Below are 18,497 nucleotides of genomic sequence, written 5' to 3'. Positions count from 1 at the left end.
TATTTTATGCTGATTTTTTTTCCATTTCAGTCCATGCTGTTTTGGAATATGGAAAATCGGAATATGGAAAATACGGAAAAATGTAGTTTGCTAAAAATTTAACCAAGAAATTACTAATGAAATCAGGTCTAAGCTTACAGGGAAGCTCGAGATTATGAGCTATCAAACAAATCTAAATAACAAGGTGCGAGAGATGGCATTTCTTTATATTCTGAACTCTTCAATAACAATTCTGACAGAGTTAACTCACGGGTTTCCGTTTTGTGTCATAATGGCATATTGCATTTGGTTGACTCATTGATTTCCTGGCCCAGAAGTTTGCCTTGTGACTCACAAGTCCAGTTGCGCTAACAAGAATTTACCATGTTAATGTACTTTGTTATTTACAAATAATTCCAAAGAATTGTTGATCTTTTATTGAAAAATATGCATTTATTTGGGTTTGTGCACTAGACTGTGTGGAAAGAGTCTTCCCCAGCCCCAACTTGAAAATGAAACACTTTTCCAGTCACAACAGTAAAAAAGACACTTTTGATAACTTTGAGCAAAACTTCCCCTTTTTTTAGGGAGAAGAGCTTTTAGTTACAATTGCATTGAAGCTTTTCTTCATTTGTTTTCTTTAATTTATGAAGTAAAACTGTGAAGTTCATCCTATTTTATTATGTCCCACTGATGATACTGTTACCAATTAGTCCCAGCTTTTGATTTACCACAAAGACTATGCCCCAGAGGTCTCACAGGATGTATAAAGGTGTGACTTCTTTGAATTGCAGGTATTCAGAAGACTTGTTCTATACCCTGCATTGCTAACAGCTGGTTTTTCTCCTAGTAGGACTGGAGTTACGATGTCTATCCCCTTTTTTTTCCAGTCCTTGCCAGGGTGATAGGGAAGACTGCTAGTGACATCTCAGGAAAGAAATTAATGGCAAGACTGAGCAAAGTTTGCATCAATCTGTGATTTTAGAGTTGTCAACTAAGGTATGTTTCTTTAGGTAAGAAATTCCAGCAGCTTCTGCAAATCAGCATTCGGTTTCTGATATTAGACATGTAGGTAAGCTGAACTGTAGGGTCCTGAGAACGACAAAGTTCCCAGCGATTAGGAGAGCGGTGCGACTACTGTCAGTGATGAAGGATTTAGCCCGGTTTCTCTCCCTTACAGCACTATTGGTGTGAAAGAAACAGTTCCCTGGTTTTGTCTTTCCTCATATGTCACTCTGCATTGTGACGAAGCTGTTAATTATAGCTAGGTTTTACTTAAAACGTTAAAATGTGTTTAAATGGGTTAATATACGGCACTAATTGGCACTAATACTGAACCTGAATGAGTCAGCAGTTTGTTTTATCTGACATTACTGGCTTCTGAATATTGAACCACAGAAAGAAATGGCTTGCGGGATTTTATTTTGCAATGCTAGATGAACAGTGAAGATTTTGTCCAAGCATAAAACCATCTTTTCCTTCCCCTGTATTTAAACTGTCTGCTTTTGAATACTGGTGCACTTCTAGACCCTCTAGTCCCAGAATACCAAATTTTATTCTGTAGTGAGATAAAAACCACTGGGATTTCAGCTTCAAATAAGCCTCAAGTGATTTTTACCCTGTACGTTCAGTGCCGTTAGGCTGAGCTGCTACTCTGAATTCGGAGTAAGATCCCAAACTTGGTTCTCTTACCATTTTACTTCATACTGAAGGAACAGCAAAGAAATGTTTTATAATACTACATTTAATAATATTCCTAAACTGAAAGGAGAGTTTGCAAAGAAGCAGGGAACTTAAAAGGAAACAAAGTTCTCTTGCTTACTGTTATTATTGCTTCACTGTAGAACTACTGCCCATTTGTGTCAGAGGACTACACCCTGCTGTTATACTGTGCTTTGGGGATTATGAAGGGGAAATGGTTTTGTTACTTGTCTCACCATTCATGTCAGATTTCTTTTTGACAATGACCTCTTTTTAGATCAGATACTTTACGATGAATGAAACCAAAGTGATGGAGTTCGTCTTGATTGGATTTTCAGATTTTCCAGATCTTCAGATTCCATTATTTATCTTTTTTTTCCTGACTTACCTGGTCATCCTCACTGGAAATGTCCTGCTAATGACAATTATCAGGCTTCACCGTCACCTTCACATCCCCATGTATTTCCTCCTTTCCATTCTCTCTTTTTCAGAAACTTGCTATACATTTACTGTCATTCCCAAGATGCTGGTAAATCTAATAACAGAAAAAAAGTCCATTTCTTTCACTGGATGTGCTGCTCAGATGTTTTTCTTCCTTGGCTTTGGAGGCACTAACTGTATGCTTCTAACAGCAATGGGGTATGACCGATGTGTGGCTATATGTAAACCTTTACATTACAGACTCCTCATGAACGACACAGTCTGTAGTCAGCTAGTGGCCTTTGCAGTGGTGACTGGCTTTACCTTGTCCCTGATACTTACCTACTTTATATTCACATTGCCTTTCTGTGGAGAGAAGGAAATTAATCACTTCTTCTGTGACATGGGTCCTGTCATTCAGGCAGCTTGCACACAGAATAATGGAATTGAGATAGTAATTTTTATTATTTGTATTGTGGTTGTGTTTGGCTCATTCTTATTGATTATTCTCTCGTACATTTTGATCTTCAACACCATCCTCAAGATCCCCTCTACTGAGGGGAAACGTAAAGCCTTTTCCACTTGTGCCTCCCATCTCACTGTGGTTGTGGTGCACTTTGGGTGTGCCTCCATCATCTATTTAAGGCCCAAATCCACCTATTCCCTAGAGGAGGACACTCTGATTTCTGTCACTTACACTGTGGTGACTCCCTTGCTGAACCCTGTGGTTTATAGCCTGAGGAACAAGGATGTGCAGTTGGCCCTTCGGAAAAGCCTGGGACGAAAACTGTGCACATGGATGACGTAAAGGAAGCTCCTTGAAGCTCTGGTGTGAATGGGCTCTCCCCTTAGGTAGATGGCATTTTTTGTACTTTGGCACTGAAAAAACAAGGTACAATTCTATTTGGAATAATGCTGGATGTCAACCTGGATAATCCTATAATAATCGGTAATAGGAGAAATTGCATTGCTAAAAGCTGACCTGCTACATTACTTACTGTTTTGGGCTGGTAAGGGAGATGAAAAGACCATTGTGATGTACTGAAGAGTAAAGGATTAGCATGGTACCTACACCATTTGGATAATTGGGTCTGTAAGAGAGCTTCACTGCCTTTGTTATCCTTTCTTATCCCCATGTTGGCTTTCACTTCAGAGCCAGAGATAATTCCTGCACACACAGACTCATAGAAGAAGTTAGACTGGAAGGGACGTCTGGGGGTCACCTGGCCCAGCATCCCATTTCTGAAGCAGGGTACATCCTGATGCACGCTCCTTTGCACGACTGCATCGTTCTTGCCCGGCCCTGAGACCACCAGTGTGGTCCTGAAGAACACTATTCAGTTCCTCATTTCATACCACCCTGTGGAGGGAAGAAGAATGGTCTTGTCCTTATGACCCAGGTGGGTGGAGAGCCTTCAATGAAGTATAAGTCTCCTGCAGCCCAGCTGATGATGGCCTTTCCTCAGGGAACAAAGCTCCTGGAGTTCCGTCAGACATATGGCACAGCGTGCCCCCGGGCTCCTGTGGCCGTTAGCTCCGTGTCCATTTATGCTCCATTCAAACTGAGGCTCTCGGAGAGCACAGGTTGGCTTGTGACTCCTCTCCTCTTGGTCGCTTGGTGGGAGATTGAGGAACGCACCGGTTCTCTGAACACAGGGAAACAGACTGGCTGTCTTACACCTTTCCACGCTATGTCAGTAGGTCACAGTCAATAAACCTGAAGCACGGCCAGAGAAAAGGACAACAGTGACTTGGTCTTGCTATTGTGACTTGCGCCTGTTGTCTTGGTGGGAGAGAGACAAAGCTGTTGTTAAGTCCAGCCAGGGAGTTGATCGGTCTCTGATTCTGCTCTATCAGAAACCATCTGCCCTAGTTACACCACCCAGCAAAACACCGTCCTACCTCATGGCTGGGCTGGCTGCGCACACCCGTATTAGAGTTTGAGGGAGCAGTAGTGTATATCTCAATGATGGGGATCCAACATCTTGCTCAGGGGCTGGGTCGTCTTCTGCTCATGCCCGAGGCTTATTTCCACTTCCCTCCCTCAAGCCCCTCCTCCCCGGTCACATTCAGCAAGATTAGAAGCAAACACCGAGTCACTCGGCGCCCGTGTGAGTACCTCTTTCCCACCTGAGAATGGTGCTGTTTGAACCTCATGTTCTCCCGATTCCGCCACACACGCAATCTAAGCGCTGCTAAAATCACCTTCTTTCTAAGCACATCGCAAACCACGTTAGAATAACTCGCTCAGAGCACACACTTTTGCTAACTGCTCCAAGCATGCCTCAAGATTTTCCCTGTTCCTTTCCAAAGACTGCTGCAAAATCCAGCCCTGACTCATTAGGACAGGGACAGGGATCACTACGAGGAAGTTTATCTTTAACCACATTTTGCTTTTGAAACTACCTGTGAGCTTAAGCCCTCCTGAGCTTAGGTCCTTGACAATATGTCTCCCTTTGGCCAGAAAATGTGAGCCTGTGCTCCACCTCACTGTTATGATGCCCTGGACTCCCTATGGCTGCCCCAGGCCAAGCCACGAGATGTGGGTGCCTTTCTTTCCAGACCTTCCTTCAAACCACAGGGCATGATTGCCATCACAGGCCAGGACTGCAGGAGCTTCACCTTTCACAGTTCAACAAAGGCCGGGTCCAAAGGGCATCTAAGCATCTAAATTGCAGCTCATTTTTGGCATGCTGCGCAATCAGGGGCTTTTTCCCCATCTCAACCTCCCCACAGGAGATGGCTGAACCTGAGCTAAGTAAAGGGTGAAATCCCAACTTTTATTGACAGCGATCGGGCGACAAATGCTACAGCAGCAGCAGCGGCTGTGCCTGACCTGCCATGCAGGCAATACGCTGCCAGAGCCTGAACTGAGCACGGTTCAGGTTCACACAGCCCTGCTCAGTACTTTGGGTAACGGAGCCAGCGGGCCGAGGCTCTGCCTGCCCGGACGGCACAGGGGAGGGTCCCGTGGTGCCGCGAGAGGAGCCACACGAGGCGTCATTAAGGTGTCAGCGTTTCAATGATAACAAGTCTGGTGGGGCTCCTGCACGTGGCACGGGTGATTCCCAGTGCCGCAGTTGTGCTGCAACACAGGCCACAGCGGGGGTTGTTAAAAGTTAAGACTTCGTGTTTTGCAAAGCATTTCATGTCTGCTGGCGATGATGTTAGGGGCTGGCCGCACAGGGCCGCCAGACAGTGCTTGGTGAAGCCCCCGGGGCTGTGAGCAAAGCCAACGCAACAACAGACAGTTCCTCCCCCAAGACAAGGACAGATGATGACCTCTGCTCCTCTGCCTTCATTGCCACGGGCGGCCAACACCACCCGGTCTGCAGCTCCCCCTTTCTGCCACAGCCCGAGGGTCTCTCGGCACGGCTGCTGCAAGCATGGCAACGCAGGCATGGCAGACGTGGTGGGGGAAGAAGGCTCCGGGCTGCAGCTGTGTCTCCCACGTGCCTACCGACCCTGTCCACTCTCATGTCCGTAATACATATAACCCTTCTGCTGTTTGCCGGCACGCGCACCAATGCACCTACACGTTGATTTTAATGGCAGCTTGCCAGGAATAAAAGCTCAGCTTGTGCTGGTGTTGTGCTGAATCTGAACATTTGTTACTGTGGTTGGGATTGCTAAACTGTGATCAGACTCCAGACACAAGGGTCCCCCTTTCGGAAAGACTGCCCCGTTTCATTTCTTTATGAATGAAAGGTGTAACACAGAGGGCTCTTCCCGGTCACTACCTCGAGCTCTCCCTCTGTCTTGCCCCAGCAAATACAGGACTTGGTGCTCTCCCACTTTCCCCTGTTGGCCGTGATAATTCTCTCTATAGCTCCGGCATCCCCCTTCATCCAAAACATGGCATCTGCAGCCGTGTGCTGACCCCCTTCCCTCTCTGCGCTCGTTTCCTTTCTTCCTTTGCATCCGTTTTCTCTCCCTGCACGTGCCTTGAAGGCTCTGAAAATGCCTGATGCCATTTACAGCAGGTCTGAACGTGCCCCCTCTGAGCCCCTCTGCTCTGCCAAAGCTTGACTGTGCCCACATCCCCCGTTCACGGGCCAGTCCCGCTGTTAAGGTTTCTCCGGCTGTGTCCCACGCAGTGGAAACAGCCCCTCTCGTTTGGAGTCACCTGCTTCCTCCCGTCACGCCCCGGATTGAGAACGAGTGCTGTTCTTCTCAGGTCACGTAGGACGGGGACAAACTTGCGGAGAGGACTGGAAGCCTCTGAGCCAACAGGGCCACCAGCAGAGAGGTTGTAAGCAGCGACAAGGCCCGGACTTTGCAAGTCTCAGAGTCAGCATCTGTTCTCCCCTCCTCCAGTCTGGCCCCGTAGCTAGAAAAAATACCTTGCCATTAAACGAATGCGGAATATGGTTCCTTTTATAGGCAGAAATTCTAGGGCAGGTATTTAACACGCCTCAGCATGGGTCAAACTTAAGGATATGCTCTCCCGTATGTCTTTCTCATAGCAGGTTATCTTGCGCCACACACCTCAACCCCAGGAAAGGGGACAACCAAAACACTGGTTATCCTTGGCTTATTTTCAGATTTCCCGGTGGGGGATGCCTTTTTTAACCTTTGATTGCTCCTATACGCTGAAAAAAATTTCAATCTCCTGGTATTGCGGCAGGTGACTTTGTTGCATTTGGAGCACTGATTATTAGTCGGGAATACCTGTTTATTTTATAAATTCCCCATAGTATCCGTATTTATATCAGTATCATTTACATCAGCAACAAGAAGTTTGTGGTGCCACTGAGAGACTTTCCCAGGAGTGTTAGAGATGTGTTTATGTGCTACCTATTGTCTCTGACAAGACAATGGGAGATGGACGTGACTTACCCCTGCTCTCCCCTGGAAACCACTTCTGGAACGTGTTAGTAGAACAAGATTGAAAGAAGAGTGTGTTTCAACCGTTCCCTGAGCCAAAGCGCTTCATGCCCTGCGTTTCTATGAAATCCTGCACCGAGCTGGGTCACCTGTTTGTGGCAGTTTTGAGCGGACTGCATTTGCCTATGGAAACCAGACAACACGCTTGCCTATGGCACGTGCACCCTTCCTTTCTCTTCCCTCTCCTCCCATGGAGCTCCAGGGAAAACTAACTTCAGCCTAGATGTATGGGATACATACTTAACATCCTGAAGACCTTGCAGTGTGGAAATAACTAGGAAAAGTGGGGGAAAATGAGTAACAGTCTCTGTCAGAAAGTGGCTTTTCCTGCCTTCCCAGGGTCCCGAGTGGGGACACGTGCGATGGGAAGACGCCGCAGGAGGGCCTGTCCTTGCGTGCTTCACCTGGAAGAAAGGCGGGCAGTGTGCTCAGGCTGGATCTGGAACCTGAGGGTTCTCCGAGAGCCATGGAAAGAAAGGTGTGGAAGACACCAGCTGTCGGGCTCTGCGTGGGCAGGCAGCGGTGGGGATTGGGGTGCTGGCTGTCACGAGCCCAAGTGCTTTCCTGCCCTCCCCACCCAGGAAGGGCAAACGCGGCACTTGCTGTCTCCCCCCTATTCTCCCTTGGGACGCCGCAAGAGGAACCTCCAGGGCCCTTTGCTCTTCTAGAAACATTCACCCGCACCATCCCTCACAGCCTGTGCCACCCTTTGGGGGGCAGATCCCTTCTTCCCTCCTCAGCTGCTTTCAGACCAAGTGCAAAACTGAGCCGGAGGCAGGTGCTGCCCGTCAGGGCCAGTTGCCCTCCAGGCAGGTTCCTGCCCTCCTTCTCAGCAAGGGCTGCTCTACAGCCTCCCTCTGCAGAGCCTTCTGTCTGCATCCAGCTGCACGCCTTTGGCCAGCCAGGAGACGCCAGTCCGACACACAGCACAAAAGGCCCATGGCCCGTACGGCATTGCAAAAGCTTTTATTGTGCCCTTAGACCATAGTTCCTGGCACACGTGGTAGTCCTTGCCTTGCCTTGCTGGTGTGGGGCAGGCACTGCTACCTTCTTCTCACTCGACAGCGGCAGTGGCACGGGCAGGTGCAGCCCTTTGCGTGGGTTGTCTCTTCTTGCTCTTGGTCGTCTTCTTTTTGGAGGGTGAGGCCACGCGCCGGTTTTGAGGGGCAGCCCTGCCGCGGCACCTGGGCACGCCGCCTCGCAGGAGCTGCTTGAGCACAGAGCTCCCTTGCACCGCCGCCTGCATGTGCGATGGAGAAATGCGCTGCTGCTTGCTCTTCTTGGAAATCTTGCCAGCCGCATCCATGGTCTTGTGCGTCACCCACTGCAGCACCGCAGCCAGATAGACGGGGGCCCTGGCTCCAACGCGCTCAGCAAAGCGGCCTCTGCGCAGCTGCCTGTCTACGCGGCTCACAGGGAAGAGCAGCCCGGCCCGGGAGGACCGGGAGGAGCGGCTCTTTTTGGCCTTTGCTTCTGCGCCTTCGGAGGGGCCCCCAGAACATGCCGCTTCGGGCTCCCTCTCCCGCTCAGGCATTGTGCAGACCTCCTCTTCTCCGGACATGCTGCTGGCAGCTTGCTCCCACAGGGATCTCCCTGCCGCGCCTTCCCGTGCCCTGCCTGCCTTGCCCGCCTGCCCTTGCTTCCCTTGCTGGCCCTCGCTGCTGGTTCCTGTCTCCGGGCTCGGGTTGCCTGCGCTTGTCCTTGCCGGCCTGGCCAAGCCTTCTCTGTGGCCGAGACACTTTGGCTGAGCCCCTCCGAAGAAGGGCTCGGGCTCAGGCCCTCTCCTGCGCAGGCTCGGGCTTTTGCTCACCCGGGCAGCGGGAGCTAGGGCTCTCCTGGTGGCGGGGACCAATAGGAAAGGACTTCCTCTGTGACCTCACCTCCCCGCTTGTGACATCATCCCCCCTGGCTCCGCCCTTTGCGGGTGAGCTCAGGGAGCAGCTCTGCTCCCCAGCTCTGCTCCTCTTTTCCATGGCGCTTGGAACTTTCCCAGCTTGGCACGGGGGGAGCTGCCACGAGGCCGAGCGCTCTCCTCTCCTCCACGTTCTCCTCCCTGGCCCTGCCCTGCGACAGCTCTCCCTTCAGCCCTTGCCTCTCCCCTCCAACCCAAACCCGTGTTGCCACTCTTGGGGAGAGGACTTTCTTCCCTCTGTCACGGCATCCCAGAGCCACAGGCTGCCCAGACATGGGTCCCGTTGGGTCTTGCCCATCAAGGCCTATCACCTCAGAAGGGTCATTAGTAGAGACATATTAGGCAGTGGCAAAGCCTGGACTTTGAATGTTCCAATGCCAGCATCCATTCTCCCCTCCTCCATTTCAGTCTTGCCCCTTAGCTGGAAAGAATACCCTGTATTTGTGTCCGGTGTGTGAGAGAGAAATGCAGGGACTCCCCATGCGAGTTAAGTTTCATCAAGTCATTGACATTGTGTCTGAGAAGTTGCACTTATGTGATCAAAATTTTCAAAGGTCTGTGATGAAAGATGTTTAAAAACAAACCTTTGGGTAAAGGGAACAATACCTTCTCTTCCCAGAAGATACCAGCCTTCGTTTTGATCTTATTTCCTTTGATTTTCATGTAAGCTTCCTCATTTTTATCTTTCTGTGTAGACCCTCATGGCACAAGGTTATTAGGTACATGGCTTAAACTCCTCTGGAGTCTTAGTTGGGCAGCAAGTAAGTAAGAAGCTACAGTAATTTATTATTACTCTTATTAGTGTTAGAGTTAGTCCCATGTGAAAGACTGTTTGAAAGTGTGAAATATTTTCAGTCCTTGTAGCATTTCAAGGTATAATGTTGTATTTGGGAAAAGATCGGCTTTTCTAATGGATTAAGCTGTGATACGATTATTTCATTCCTTTGTCTTCCGATCATTCTTTCTAGCAGAACTTTTTTGCATAAATGAGAAAAAGAGATCAAATCCTCACAACAGAACTAATCCTGCTCAAATTTTCCAGTTTTCTGGATGCCTAGCTTGTGGTCTTCCTTGTGTGTTCCTTCATATACCTGCTTATGCTTGTCAGAAATGTCAACGTTATGGTAATAATAAGGATTGACTGTACTCTCCCATTTATTTCTTTCCCTCTGTTCCTTCATTTTCATAGATCTGTTATTAACTAGTCATTGTCCCTAGTGTGTTGGCAAATTTCTTAAAAGAAATCAAGACCATTTCATTTATTTCCTGCCTTATGCAGATGTTTTTCTTCACTGGTTCTTCATGCTCAGTTTGTTTCCTTCTAGTAGCAATGGCTTATGATTGGTGCTTTGCAATATAGAAGCCTTCAAACCCATTCTCCTGAACCCCAAAGCCTGTACTCATCTGGTGGCCTTTCCAGCACTAATTGGCTTTGGGCTGTCTCTAAGAGAGACATCTTCCATATTTAACTTAAGTTTCTATGGCACTTGTGATTATATGGCTTGCATGGACAGCAATGGAACCGAACTTTTCATGTTCAGTCTTAGCATGTTGGTTATATTTGGCTCATTCCTATTGATGCTGCTTTCTTAAGACTTCATCGTAAAGCAAATTCCCTCTACTGAAGAGAAGCAAAAAGCTTTTCCTAAGCGCTTTTCTCATCTTGTTGTGGTGCTGTGCACTTTGAATGTGTCTCCATGATATATTTGATGCCCAAATCCTTGGATCTACCTTGGATGAAGACACTTTTCTTTGTTACTTATACTGTAATGACTCCCTTTTTAAACTCTGTACATTATAACCTGAACAAACGAGAACACGCAGCTGGCCCTTCGGAAGACCCTTGGCACATTCAGGGCTCAGTTAGAAAGCTAATTTAACCCCTTGAGAAGTCCTCACCCAATCCAGCAGCTGACAGCTTCATGGAAAGAAAAGGCTATGATATCAACTGCATCATGGGAGAATCTTGCCTATTCAGTGTCTTCTGCAAATTAAGTGCTCCTCAGAAATCATTCTCATGCAAGAAAACCTTCAGTGAACAGAGTCTGGTAGAAACATGACTTCAGAAATCCATACAGGACATTTGCAACTGTCCTTCCTAGGCCTCTGCTTGAACACACTCTTAGTTTTCTTCCCACCGGACCGTTTTTGTCCCATCTAGAATGCAGTCTTTCTAGGATGTCCACGTCCTTATGGTTGTTTTTAGGAAGTGATTAGGAGAATGCCAATACCATCAGGCCTGCAACGGGCATCAGTATGGTGATACCAGTATGTCTTACCCATCTGTCTCAGATGTTCCCCTGCTGACCACTGAAAGCATCCTGCTCTCTCCAAATCTTCCTGACTGAAGAAGTTGTTTTGACATGTGTTCTATGGTCAGAACAATGTTTGCTTTATGGTCCTGATTAGGTTGTGGTAATCAGGGGCAGGGATGCCCAGCAGGTAATCTTGGACAGTCCAGATCGTGATTTGCATACTTTATTATCACATTCCTCATCCCTCCCATTCTGCACCACAAGCTCCTCCCATATAAAGAACCTGCCCCCTTTTTCTCACTACTCCCGGTTTTACTACATCTGTTACCTAATTTGAGATTTATGATACTATCTAGGCAGTTTTGGCTCTATATGGTGTTACTCATATAACCAAACTATGGTTGGCCTTGCAAAATTCTTGCCACCAATACCTCCCTCCAATTATCCGTGAAGTGCAATGATTTCTCACATGAACTGCCCCTTAACAACCCGAGAAATCCAGCCATTCTTCATGGTCTTGTCTGTAACTTTTGTCAGCCTTTCACACTGTTACTTGCCATGTTGGGCAATTTCTCATGCCATGGCCAGTAGTTTCCTATGCCTTGGCTGGTGAGTGTAACCTCAGGGCAGGGCATAGTCAGGAGCCTACATGTGCCTGCAGCCCTAGCACTTGCCGTGGGAGTATTTCAAACACAAATGCAGCCCCAAAGAACCACTCTCAGAAGAGGCAGCACAGCTCCTGGGCTGAGAGTTCACCATGTCTGCAACCTGAGGAGGCAGCAGAGGGAAGGGTTTTTTAGCCTCCTCCCAAACCAACGTCACAGAATTCTTCACGATTCTTCCTGAAAACTGGATTTCCCCCTTTCTCCCTTGCACAAATTCTGCTGGTTTTGGTGTTCTCCTTCACGTACTTGTCTGCTCTCACCGGCCATATCCATATAGTGGTGATAATAAGGGTTGATTGTTCTCTCCATTTCTCCATGTACTTCCCCGCTACTCTCTGCTTCTCAGAGACATCGTATACCTTTGTCATTGTCCCCAGCATGCTAGTAAATTTGGTAAGAAAGCAAAAGGTCCTTTTCTTCACCGGACATGCTATCCAGATGTGGTTTTTTCCTTGGCTTTTGATGCATCAATTGCATGATCCTAGCATCAGCGATAGATGATCGTTATCCCTCAGTCTGTAGGCCCTTGCACGTTATCATAAGTCACAGGTTCTGCATTCTGCTGGCAACTTTTTCAGCGTGGACTGGGTTTCTGTTCTCAGTAACAGAGACATGCATTATTTATCTTTCTGCAAGTAGAATAAAACCAACTACTTCCTCTATGATTTGGCACCACTTCTTGAGCTTGTGTGTGCCAGGAGCTGTCTAGATGAAATCGTCATTGTTATAATTTGTGTTTTGGCTGCATTCTGCTCTTTCACTTGATACTGCTCTTTTCCTTCTAATTCTCAACACCATCCTGAAGATCCCTTCCACTACGAGAAGGTGGAAAGCCTTCTCCATTTGTGCATCCCACTTTACTGTGGTTATTATGCACTTTGGGTGTGCCTGCATCATCTGCTTGAAGCTCAAATCCAGGGTACACCCTAAATAAGGATGTTCTGATTTCTGTCACCTACACAGTAGTAACTCCCCTGCTGAAATCATTGTTGTACAGTCTGTGGAACAAAAATGTGGAAGATGCTCTCAGAAAAAGCTTTCTTGTGAAAAACAAATCTTTGGCGTCCATGAAATTTATCATGGAGTGAAGTTGAGAAACCTGTACTGCTGGAAAACCTATATTTCAGCTAGCTGAGAGGTGTGATAAAGTCTTTTTCCTGACCAAAAGGCTTGAGACAAACAAAGGAAGAAGCTTGATGGGGACGGCAGAGAAGCAGTGTGGTGGAAATGGGCAGCGCAGACCCACGATGGTCTTCACAGTGTGGGTCCGAAGTAGCAGTGGGCAGCTTTCCATCTGTGGAGTATCTGGGGAGGGAAAGCATCAGCTCCTGCATCCACACGGCCTGAGACGCAGCAAACGGGTAAAGCAGAGCTGTTCAGGCAGGTTTAGAGGCTAATTCATGTCTCACAGATAGGCATCCTGCATGACTGATGCAGAGTGCTGCCAGGTAGGTGTTGTACTACTGCTGTGTCCCCTAGGTTGAAATATAAGGCATAGCCTCCTAGAAATGGTTGATTTGTGTGATTAAAGGCTCATCCCCACAAACACAAAGGAACAGAATTCAGCAAAAGGAACACGGCAGGTGGGGAAACCCCCGGTAACCTGAGCAAAGCCACCGGAGCACCCTGACCCGGCTCCTCCCAGGGCTGCCACAGGGCAGTGACCAGCCCCGTTGTGGGGGAGTGAGACCCACCAGGTGAGTCAAAGGGAGGGACTCCCTTACAGACTGCCTAGGGGTATGGGACTCATTACGGGATCATGAGAAAAGCATTCTGAGATTGTGCGAGACTTTTTATGGGCTGTTTAGGGGAAGAGCCAAAGGTGGAAAGGGAGGGATCAAGGTGCTCTAGAAGGAACAACGGTGGGAAAAGAGAGGGAAAATGGGACAAAAGGGGCTGGTCACTTCTAGACAGGTTGCTGGTCAGTACACTTGTCTGGCCATGCCCTGCACCTGATCACCGCAGTCTCTCCGGTCTTCTTCTTAAACTCTTGTTCCTGACTGTTTTCCTGGGTGAAGGGCTCTCTATTCTGTGTGCACCTGTGTGTATGGAGGTCTGAGTGCCAGCCACTGGTGAGGGGCCCCTGGGTCAAAAGGGGCCGTGAGTCTGAGGTGCTGGTAACTGGGGAGACTGGAGAGTGTGCCTATTGTGTGGATGTGTGCATGTCAGTGTGTAGTCATTAGCAAATATTGAGCTGGACTAGCCATCAAGTAGGATAAGATGTTTGACAGCCAGGTATGATAAGGGCTTGCCAGCATCAACATAACGTTAGAAAACCTATTTTTATTTCAGACACGGTCTCATATTCCCCCTTGGGACTGTGCAAAAAGGACATGAAGATTGCTTTGCTCTTCTAGAAACATTCACCCGCACCATCCCTCACAACCTGTGCCCATCCTCTGGGGGGCAGATCCCCCTCAGCTGCTTTCAGACCAAATGCAAAACTGAGCCGGAGGCAGGTGCTGCCCGCCAGGGCCAGTTGCCCTCCAGGCAGGTTCCTGCCCTCCTTCTCAGCAAGGGCTGCGAAGCCTCCCTCTGCAAAGCTTTATCCCCATGTCCAGCAGTGTGCCCAGCACTGACGGGGTGCTCTCTCCCACTGGGCTGTTGCTCTTCACGCTTTGCTGCTGAAAACCTGCGAGGCATGCCCCAGGCACAGCATGGCGTTGCAAGGGCTTTTACTGTACCCTTAGACCAAGAGCCTTGCAAACAGGACAGCCCTTTCCTTGCCTTGCCAGTGTGGAGCAAGAGTTTCTGCTTTCTTCGCACGTGAAGGTGACACTCCTATGTGCAATCCTTCTTAGGGCTGATTGTTTAATATTCCTCTTCTTGAGACGTGGGGCAACTGACTTCTTTCTTTGGTGTGCCCCTGCTTTGCAGATGGTGATGCCTGCCAAGAGTTTCTTCAGTTCAGAGTATCTTTTGACAGTCTGTAGAATATGCCATGGAGAAATGTGCTGTTTTGCTTTGCTCTGAAATGTCCTTGTCCATGTCTACCGTCTCGTATGTCGAGTACTGGAGCACAGGAGCCAGACACACAGGGGCTCCAGCCCCAGTACATGCTGCCTGCTTCCCTTTGTGCAGCTGCCTGTCTTTGGGGCTCACAGAGATAGCCAGCCCAGCCCTGGAGGAGCAGCTCATTTTGGTCTTCATTTCTCTTCCAAATGGCCTGCAAAAGGCAGTTTCATGTCCTGTCTCCTTCTCAGACGTTTTGCAAGATAGTGCTCTGTAATCATACTTTCTTTAGCTTGTATTGATATTTCTTTCTGGTTTTTGTCTTTCCTGACTTTCTTTTCGGGCGTGACTGATTTGCTTAAACATTTTTCTTTTTAGAGGGTAGCTCGGTTCTCTCTACCTGGCATTCTTACCTCCCGTGAATTGCTTTCCTTGCTTACTTTCTGTCCCAGCCTTGTAAAATAAATGTAAGCAACTCTTGGGCACTGGAGACTTCTTTTGTGATTGAGTCTGTCTTTAAATAAGGGAACAAATATCCCTTTTGACTGGGTGGATAGGAACCAATGGGAAGCTGTAACCTTTGTTACTCAAGCACAGGAGGCAGCTCATCCTTTTATTGCGTCACTTGCCTTGACACACCCTCTGCTGCGTACTTCTCTGATTCACATGGTTCAGGGAAGTAAAATTCTCTTATAGCTTTACTAAGAATGTTACCTTGTCACCCACACTATTCTTGTTTAATACAATTTTTAATTTAAAGGGTGGTGAAGAATAAAGCAAGAGACACAAATTCAATGGATGGCTGTGAGTGGCCTTTTCTGGGAGTTTTTATGAATGGGTCTTATAGGCACTGATTACTGTTGATGGAGCAAAAGCTACCAGAAAACAAGACAAGGAGAAGGAGAGTATGTGCCGAGAGGTACTCTGCGAAAACCTCCTAAGGTCTGATAGACTCTGGAGCCCGGGAGTTCCGCTGGAGCTGCAAGACCTGGTCAACCCAGAATGCCAACAGCCTGCCAAACCTGTACCAGCAGCACACACCAGCACCTACAACACGCACAGTAACCCAGACTGCTGCCGGGCAGTGGCTGCTGTTTCCAGCAAAGCCTGCAGGGTTGGGCATACAGCTGATGAAACTCAGGGCCCTCTGAGGGACTTTCTGAACACCTGCCCTGAAGCCACCAGTGTGTCAATACACCCTTTTGCTGCCGAGTGTCACGCTGCGCTGGGCCTCGCTGCTGCTGCTCCGACCGCGTAGCTATGAACGAGTGTGTGAACTGCATCAAGGGGAGCAAGAGAATGTGTTTTGTGAATAGCCATCTACTTCTGTAATAACTGCGTGGCTCTGCCAATAATGACTCTTAATTAATAAAAGGGGTTCTAAATAATGTTGGCTGTGATCTTTGCCTCCCCCAAATCTTTTTTTTTAATAAGGGAGAAGGGAATTTACAACAGAAGAACTAATTTCCCAAAGAAGAGCTGTCAGGGGCTGCAGAAACTCATTGTTCCTCCGAGAAGTATAACATCCTGAACCCATTACTTGACTTAAATGACACAATGCTCAGACAACCAGAAATTTGTCCTATCCTGTTGCTCTGAAACATGTGTCAAATACCACTGCTGTAGTTATTTTGTTCTTTGAACTGAATAACATCAGAGAGGTTTCTAACAAAATACCACCCATTATAAATACTTGTACATTAGGAGGTGTGGTAACTTGTTTGGAGAAACAAGAAGACTTGAGAGGTTAAAGAGAAGCCGAATTCCAGACTAAGAAGCAGCAAAAGAAAGAAGAAAAAGAAAAGGAAGAAAGAGGAAAAAAGAAGAAATAGACCAGCATTATCTAATAGGGAAGAGAAGATGTACAAGAGGAAATATCACTGAACTAGTTAATCAACAGGTTGATCATCAGAGCTGGAAGCCCTCAAACTTTCCAACCATTAAGACCCAGCTTTGATCATTAGTGCTGGCTTCTTAGGCTCAGGCCTCATCAGAGCTGTGGCTTCAAGCTTTTAGAACTTTGGAAAGTCATAATGTTATCTGATAATTTGCAAGAGGGTTACTTTAAACTGCACCTGGGTCTGACGCAGGCTGAACGGTCCGCTTGACCTGAAGAGCAGCAGGAAGCATTTCTTGCTATTCCGCAGTGTTCAGAAATACAGGGCCAGCCTTAGCAGAAAGGACTGAAACTCTCTCTTTCTACCATTGGTTCTTCTCCATGCGCTAGAATAAACCAGAAATAATGGTGGCTCTATCTACTCTCATAAACTGCCCGTGTCACATTGTGGTGCCCTTATGGGGAGTGGGAAGCAGAAGAGCTGAAGGCGTCCTCTCCTGCTCCTCCAGCTATGGTCACTGCCTTTGTAGAAGATGTCGCAGATCTAAACAACTCATTCCCCACTGATGTTTAGCTCCTCTTTATCTATAAGAGGCCAACCATTTCCCTTTCCAGACAGCATTCCGCCAAAATAAATGAAACAAGATTTTCAGTCTGTCTCCTGTAAGAGAGGCCTCACATTCCCATCATCAGCACAGCCTTTTTCTGCATTCTGGTTTTTGTTTGTCTGTTCTGACCAGAGATGCTTTAACCATAAGGGGATTCCAGATGAAGCAGAGCCTGAGCATCAGCTTGTCTCTGTTTCTGTTGGGAACACATTTCCCAAAGTTATCGTGCTCACAGGATGCAAATGGTCCATATACATCCTGTGACCAGCTTTCACAGTCATTTCCAGCAGATGAACTTATTGTTCCAAGCAGTCCTTTTATCTATTAGTCTTCCAAGCTCATGGCCTTCTATTTTGTGCTGTTGAATTTTTCTGTTCTGCTGAGTTTTAGGAGAACTGCTTATGCACTGTCAGCTGGTCAATCTTACTCACTCTAGCTTGCTGGACTGAGTATATTCCAGCAGGTCTGATACATTTATTTCACTTCCGTAGCTCTTCTGAAGGCACATGTTGCCTCAATTGTGGTGTATTTCATGCCTAGATGAGCAGCTGTGAGATTTAGGGATGCAGCTAATGCTGCTCTAGGTTTTTCGGGTTTGAGGATTCTTTTGATTCCCTTGTTTGCTTGTTTTTACTTTTGTAATAGTGGGTTTGTGGTTTAGTTTAAAAAAAAAGTGCCTTATAATTGAATGGATCCTTCCCATGATATCTGACTTTGCATGGGTTTTTATGAGTACAATAGCAATTCACTAACCTTCTGTATGACTATCAACCTGTGTTTTGGGAAAGGCCTATTTTTCCAAAAGGGAAGATGAAAGTGTAAAATCAGCGTAGGTGAAGGGTTGAATTACAATGGATACTCCCATCTGAAAGCTTTTACAGAATTTCACTTAACTTGTGTAAGAAATTTTTCTTCTAACTTACAGATTTAAAATATTCATAAACTAGGTTATAATCCTTTACTCCTGGGCATTCTTCAGCACTCTCCTACAATAATCTTACTTGTCTTTAACTAGCAAGGATAAACAAGATCATTTAGTCTCCTGAAGTATGACAGAAGCTATATCGAACTGTTTTTACAGATAGCGCTTCTCTTCACCTATTCCAAACAGATCATACTCTTCTAACTTTAAGATGATCTGATCACTTCTGGTGATCAGAACAATGAAGCAGAGTATTCTGGATGTGATGTCACTACTGCTTTATGTACCAGCACTTAAATTTCACTACCTCTGCTCTAGACACTCCTTCTGATGTAACTGGTATGAGATCTTAACAGGCA

At 47.1% G+C, this 18,497-nt stretch overlaps 2 protein-coding genes across 2 annotated transcripts; one reads left to right on the top strand and one right to left on the bottom strand.

Moving 5' to 3' along the window:
* Nucleotides 1-1,972: 1,972 nt before the first annotated feature.
* LOC142090023 (olfactory receptor 10R2-like) lies at nucleotides 1,973-3,035 on the top strand. The gene has a single exon (XM_075167291.1). The coding sequence runs from the start codon at nucleotides 1,973-1,975 to the stop codon at nucleotides 2,906-2,908; it is 936 nt and encodes a 311-aa protein (XP_075023392.1). The 3' UTR covers nucleotides 2,909-3,035.
* Nucleotides 3,036-6,273: 3,238 nt separating this feature from the next.
* On the bottom strand, nucleotides 6,274-17,724 carry LOC142083947 (uncharacterized). Its single transcript, XM_075154361.1, has 3 exons — nucleotides 17,648-17,724; nucleotides 8,046-8,822; nucleotides 6,274-6,430 (listed from the first exon to the last, which is right to left on the bottom strand). The coding sequence occupies exons 1-3, from the start codon at nucleotides 17,722-17,724 to the stop codon at nucleotides 6,274-6,276; spliced, it is 1,011 nt and encodes a 336-aa protein (XP_075010462.1).
* Nucleotides 17,725-18,497: the final 773 nt, after the last annotated feature.

The sequence above is a fragment of the Calonectris borealis genome, chromosome 1 (genome assembly GCF_964195595.1).
Source record: "Calonectris borealis chromosome 1, bCalBor7.hap1.2, whole genome shotgun sequence".
NCBI classification, from domain to species: Eukaryota; Metazoa; Chordata; class Aves; order Procellariiformes; family Procellariidae; genus Calonectris; species Calonectris borealis.
The sequence above is the reverse complement of the archived record's forward strand: the minus strand, read 5'-3'. Positions and strand labels throughout refer to the sequence as shown.